At 49.3% G+C, this 6,614-nt stretch overlaps 1 protein-coding gene across 1 annotated transcript; it reads right to left on the bottom strand.

The window, feature by feature from the left end:
- Positions 1-202: 202 nt before the first annotated feature.
- GJD2 (gap junction protein, delta 2, 36kDa) lies at positions 203-2,686 on the bottom strand. The gene is made up of 2 exons (XM_006883045.1): positions 2,529-2,686; positions 203-1,127 (listed from the first exon to the last, which is right to left on the bottom strand). Exons 1-2 carry the CDS (start codon positions 2,597-2,599, stop codon positions 233-235), a joined length of 966 nt encoding a protein of 321 aa, XP_006883107.1. The 5' UTR covers positions 2,600-2,686; the 3' UTR covers positions 203-232.
- Between the last annotated feature and the right edge of the window lie 3,928 nt (positions 2,687-6,614).

Below are 6,614 nucleotides of genomic sequence, written 5' to 3'. Positions count from 1 at the left end.
AAGGCCCGAAGAAGTCCATCTCATCACTCTACCCATTTGTCTCTGTTGGATCCACGGTGTGAAACACGATAATGGTCCTACTTTCTCTCCTCTCCCATTGATGCAAGGTCTTCTCTCAACCAGCCTTTTCTTACATCTTAATGGTGAGAGTCACAAAAGCGAGGGCATGCCACAGCCATCCTCAAGTAGTCATGTGATGATACTTGTTATCCCCTCGTTATCCAACCCCTTTTCACACATAGGCAGAGTCACTGGACTGAGTCCTGCCAAAGTTGGGAACACTGACCCGGGGCAGGTCTTTGTTACGGATCTCATAGACTGACTTCCTCTTGGCCTGAGCCCCTCGGACCGCCAGCTTGATCTTACGCCATCCCAGGTGGTTGAGTTCAGCCAAGTTGAGCACCACACAGATGCCGCTCACAGCAAACATGAACACTAGAAAGACGGTCTTTTCCGTGGGCCGGGACACATAGCACTCGACCTCCTTGATGCAGGGGTAGCGGTCACACTCGTACAACCCTGGGACACTGAAGCCATAGAGGAAGTACTGACCCACCAGAAACCCAATCTCCAGGGCATTTCGGAACACCACCTGGATGATGTAGAAGCGGGAGATGCCCTCTTGTCTCCTGAGCTTGGATCGTGCGGCAGTGCGGAGCCCCGATGGGTGCGGGTTCAGCTCCTTAACCTCTAGACAATCTGGCTCTGTCTCTTTGTTGGTGTTTTCCGTGTTTTGAAGCACTCCATTGACAATGGCATTCTGCAACTTCTTGTCTTCTCGCTTGCTCCCGCTACTGCTTCCACCCCCAGTTCCTCCAGGACCTCCCATGGACTCAGGGCCGTCTCTGTCCAGGGCTAGGAAGACAGTGGAGTAGCGGCGTTCTCGCTGCTTGGCAGACTGGTGTACAGAGTAGGTGATGAAGCAGAGACTGGGGGTGCACACCATAATGATCTGGAAGACCCAGTAGCGGATGTGGGAGATGGGGAAGGCGCGGTCATAGCAGGCCTGGTTACAGCCGGGCTGCAGGGTGTTACACACAAACATGGTCTGCTCATCATCGTACACCGTCTCCCCCACAATGGCCACAATGAGGATCCGGAAGATCACCACCACAGTCAACAGGATCCTGAGCAGGGGAAGAGGGAGGGATAGAGGTTCTCAGGGGCTGAGTCACTGGCTTAGGGAACCCCTGCTCCTCCCTGCCCTGCTCCAGCCTTTACAGGGTCCCTTCAATGGGAACTGACCATCCCTGTGAGGAACTGAATCCGGCAAACACTTTCCCACTCCTCTTCCTGAATGCTGGTATGTGGGGAGGGAGGGGAAGGCCTCCATATACTGGACACAGTGTATTTACATCAGATAGATTTCACTGTATATGGAATGCCACAACCCAAAAGAACCAGTGCCATTCAGTCAATCTGGACTTAAAGTGACCACCATACAGGGCAGAGTACAACTGCCCTGAAGGGTTTCCAGGACTGAAATCTCCAGACACAGACTGCTACATCTTTTTCCTGCAGAGTGAGACGATTCCAAATAGCAGCTGAGTGCTTTAACCACTGGAGCACCTAGAGCCCTACTTGGAATGTCTAGAGGCACAAAACACATCATTACTGCAGTTATGGCAAAAACACTTGGAATAACTATACAGAGAATCATGCTCTAAGATCTGCAGACAGTAAGTACACTAACTACCCCACGTGTCTGTATCATTTCTTTCCAGTTTGACTATTACACATAAGGGAGCTATAGTATTTCTTTTCAGTATGATTACTGCATGTAAGGGACTATTACACATGAGTAGCTCTGGTAGCCTAGTGGTAAGGAAAGGCACGTGGTTCAAATTCACCAGCTGCTTTGCAAAATAAGGATGGACAATCTCATCTTGTGCGATAAATTGCCTGCTGGAGGGTCAGCTATGGGTCAGTTCCAACTTGACGGTACACAACAACAACAATTGCATGTAATGCTTTATGTCATGCAGATATCTATGATTATATGATGTGTGTCAATTAGATATGTGGGTCCCTAAAATTGCAAGTTTTAAAAGCCCAGTGCAGCTCAGCATAATAAGCATTTGTTGGAAAGAGCTACAGCTGCTCAGAAGAGCAAATCCATCTCCCCATTTGCCCTTCTCCGTCCAAATACAATCTTTCCTCCCTTGTAGGTTCTATTTAGGGAAGCGGATGGAGATTGGCTCTGACTCTGGAGAGTGGGGGACCAAGGCTGAGCCAGCAATTCTTTTTTTCTGATGAGAGAGAAGAGTGAACCGAGTGGTGCTTCATGGGGAAGGGATGAGGGAGCTGATCAGGAGTAGCTGGAGGAGGGGAGCATCTCTCTACAGGCGTCGAGTGATCCCTCAATGCCGCCGGGAATACGGGCAGGTTCACGTAGCAAGGGCGCTAAGGAGGGTGCAGAGAACACTCCAGGTCCTGGGGGGGCTGGAGGCCTTGATCTGGGATGCTAGAAGGGACTCCCCCAGGGGCCGCCCGACGGGGCCCGCTGAAGACCGGCTCAGCGCCCTTACCTCCCGATCATAGTGGAGTGCTGCTGCACCGCGGCTTCCAGCAGCCTCTCCAAGATGGTCCATTCCCCCATCGCTGTGCATCCGGAGGCAGCAGACAAAGAGTGGGCAGCACCGGGCACGTTCCCGCTCCTGGCCCCTCCCCGGGCCGCACCTCCCGATTGGGAGCGAATTGCCCCTCAATTAAAGAAGCAAACAAATTTTTTTAAAAAATCCCTGTTCCCTCTTAATGTACTTAAAAGGGAAGCAGGGAAAGAAATCCAAGCGCGTCTGACAAATGGAGCAGTCAGCACCGTCCGAGAGCCGGCACGAAGTCGGGGACAGGTCTCGATCGCACGGAAGCCCAGGCGAGGGGCGGGGCAGGGGCTGGCAGCGTGCGAACTCTCGTTGGCCCGAGGGAGGGAGGTCTCCGCGCGCAGCTCTCCTCTAGGAGTCGGGGTCTAGCACGAGTGCCCGCGCCTGGCGCTCGGGTGGGCACCGGGAGTCCCGCGCGGCCGCCGGAGAGGCCGGGGCGGAGCGCGCGAGCGGGCTGCTGGGCTCGGAAATCCGCTGCCGCCGCCTCTAATCCGCCTTTAAGTAGTCTCCGTCTGCGTCACGCCAGGTCGGCGGAGGGGAGCCAAGCACGCTGTGCCACTGTCGCTGCGCATCGGTGCCTGAGGGGAAGGGAACGCGCGCGGGGGGAGCGAGGACCAGAGTCCTGGGGGCCTGCGGGGAGTGGGGCGACTTGGAGAGGAAGGAGCGCAGCGCCTCTCGAGGTTTCTCGAGGCGCCCAGGTAACCTCACCTGCCCGCTGGTCCCCGCAGGAGCAGGGGAGCCGGGAGCAGACGCGTGGGTGAACGGGGAGGGGCTTGAGTAGGTAGTTTATCCGCTGCTTTCGCGTTCCTCCCTCTTCTTGCATGTATGTATTGCCTTTGGCGGAGACAAGCGAAGGTCCCTCTCTGAGTGGAGACATTGAAGGGGGGTGGGAATGTGGGGGACAAGTAGAGAACGGTAAGTCTGTGAGGGGTTAAATGCGGTTCCGTGCTTCTGTGAATCCGGTACTGGGGTAAAAATGACCTGAGGAGGATCGGTTTAGGTTGAAACGTAAAGAGAAGGTATGAAATTGCCTCTGAGAACCGGGGTCCAGGTATAAACGGACACTTAACAGGTGCCTTGCTGCGAGCCAATGGCGATGGCGATGGTTAAAGGTGTCTTTTCTGCAGCGCAAGCTAAGAGGCTTTGATTGCCTGACTGCCTTCCATCCTCCTTAAGTAAGAAGGGGTCTTCCACAGCAAACTGTGTTTTAAATTTAAAGAGACCCAGTGTTCTGCCAGCTGAAAGAGCTCTCACCCTGATCTCACCCACCCCTACTTGGCTTTCTCCCCTCCACTGGCAGATCCTGGCTTCTGTTTTTGCATTTACATATTGTTGTCCATTCTGTCTGGAGCAACTGCTTAATTGGTCTCTGAAAACTGAAACAATCACACTAGGCTGTTAATTAGCTCAGGGGTCAGTACTGAGAAACACAGTAGCTGGGAGTGCTTCTTTGCCATCTACCAAAGCACAATGGACTAAGTAGTTGCCACCCTCTTAGAAATACCCCTGTGAAAGGACTGGGAACTCATCCTAGCATTTGTTCGGTTGTCCTAATTACCCACGGGGATCATAGCACATATGTGTATCACATAAGTCACACCAAGATGAGCTTTCCGTTCCCTAGCAACCAGGGTGCTTGGGTAGCTGGTGGCCAGGGCTTGGGAAGAGGGGTGCAGGGTGGATGTGACTCCACTCACTCATAATACACTTAAATGCATAAGCTGACCTTTAAAAGCACCAACACAGCTTCAGTGTGGGAGGGGTGAGGGAGAGCCTCTCTTAGAGTGGACCGACATTTACCCCCAAGAAGTAGCTTTTCACAGCAACCAAGTAAAGGAGGCTTCCCAAATTATGGAACCATATGGGGTAAGAAGGAACCCTAGTGGTGTCAAAAGTTAAGCCCTTGACTGCTAACAGAAAGGTCAGAGGTTTAAATCCACTTGCCTTCCTTTGGGAGAAGATCTGGCACTCTGCTTCCATAAAGCTTGCAGCCCCAAGGGGCAGGTTTAGTCTGTCCTATAGGGTCACTATGAGGTGGAATCATTGCCATGGCAATGAGTTTGGGGTTTTGGCAAACAGCATAAACTAAACGTCAGGGTTCAGGCAGGCTTTCCTTAGTCTCCTGGTCAATGAGGAATGTAAATCAAGGGGAGACATTTTATTATTCAATTGGCCGCTAGATGGAATAATGATCCCCCCGCTGGGAGTTGGTATGCTTGTTGGTATGCTTCCCCAAGCTTCTCTTCCATTCCCTTAGCTCCCCCCACCCCCCCCCCGCACCCTGTGTCCTCTCTTTCTCTGAGACAATTAAAAGTAAAGGGTCTCAAATAATAAGCAAATGGGTGAGAAAAGCTCACGGGAAATCTGTTTAGGCTCTTTAAATGCTCAAGAATAGGGGGCACAGCTCACAATTATTTTGCTCTATACATGGGATTCTAAGGACACAGGTTGCAGGAAATACATTTGAAATATTCACAATGCAATTTTAATGTACTTGGTTATGAGTGAATTGTCAGTTGTTCTTTTATTATCTTGAAATATACTTTAATATGCAACACAGCTTCAATATATGGAGATGTTATAGAAATTTCTAATTATACACACAAAAGCATAAGTACACAAAGCCTATATTTTAAAAGATTCATAGATATTACAATGTTGTCCTTGACTGGGCCTCTGGCTCGTGATGACTGCACGCCTAAGATAAAGAAACACTACCCAGTTCTGCACTATCCCCTTGATCAGCTACAGGTCAGATCATTGTGATCCACAAGGTTCACACCTGAGCATTTACCAGACATTTATTGGTAGTCTATCTAGTCTTGAAATGTCACTGAAACCTCTTTGACATCATAGCAATATGCACCTCATTGACAGACAGGCAGTAACTGCACGTGAAGTACATCGTCTAGGAATTGAACTCAGGTCTCCTGCATGGAAACCAAGCATTCTACCACTGAACTACCAATGTCCACACTATTACACAAACTAGCCTGTTTTTTTTAAATAAAAACCCTAATCTCACCATTACACGTTGAGAGGAATGAGCTATTTAAATTTTAAAGGCAATTTCTAAAATGTATTTCATACTTTGTTATGCTTTATTATACTAGTGAGTTCAGTCAACTTAACTTTCAATAATTTGTCATGATAATGCATTAAATGGAAAAGGATCTCTCCCTAGATCTGGGCATCTCTGAGCATCCTCAGGGCATTATCATTTTGTTAGATTCTGCCTGTCTCCATTACTCTCTGATTGAAGATCCCCACTTAAATCAGCTTGGATTTTCCCCCCTCTAGCTCTTTTTAACAAATCCATTCGACTCCATTGAAATAATGAGTTTAGATGAAAAATAAAACTAAAAAAAGCAGTGAGACTTTCATAGACCATTCATAGAAAAAACTTCGGTGTCTATCAGACCATCTGGGGATGCTTATTAAGAGTACACAGATGCTGAGGTCTTACCATAAACCTGTGAAATTAAAATCTTTCATAGGGAAGTCGAGATAGCTCTTGTCTTAGCTCCTTAGTGCTGCTTAGCTCTTTAGGATGGTGTTCGAGAGCAGAAATTTCTTTTTGACAGGATAGGAAAGCAGGAGTCCACATTCAGGGCACTGGCTGAGGGACAGGTCTTTCCTCTGTCTAGCCTCAGGATAGATAGGTCTTGTCTCAGCTTCTGTAACCCTGTTACCCCTTGGGTCGATTTCAAGCCCAGACTGGGCTTCTGTCTTCCTTAATGCGTGTTCACTGCCTTTGTGCCTGATCTGCCTTTTTTATGTCTCAAAGACCTTTAAAACATATCCTACACTAGGGCCCCATAACATAATAAAGAAAATCCTATTCCTAAATGCAATCACTTCCCCAGATGTAAGGGCAAGGATTCTAGTGCATATTTGGGGGGTTGGAAGGAAGAGGGCGGTGTGACTGGGGAACAGTTCAATCCATGATTATTCATATTGTGGGTAAATTCTCCCTAGTAGCTCAGAAAACTGAATCTGGTGGGTTGGTGGTGA

This window comes from Elephantulus edwardii, unplaced genomic scaffold (assembly GCF_000299155.1).
Source record: "Elephantulus edwardii isolate Elephantulus edwardi_28Jun2011 unplaced genomic scaffold, EleEdw1.0 scaffold00026, whole genome shotgun sequence".
NCBI classification, from domain to species: Eukaryota; Metazoa; Chordata; class Mammalia; order Macroscelidea; family Macroscelididae; genus Elephantulus; species Elephantulus edwardii.
This window is presented reverse-complemented; position numbering and strand designations above follow the sequence as displayed.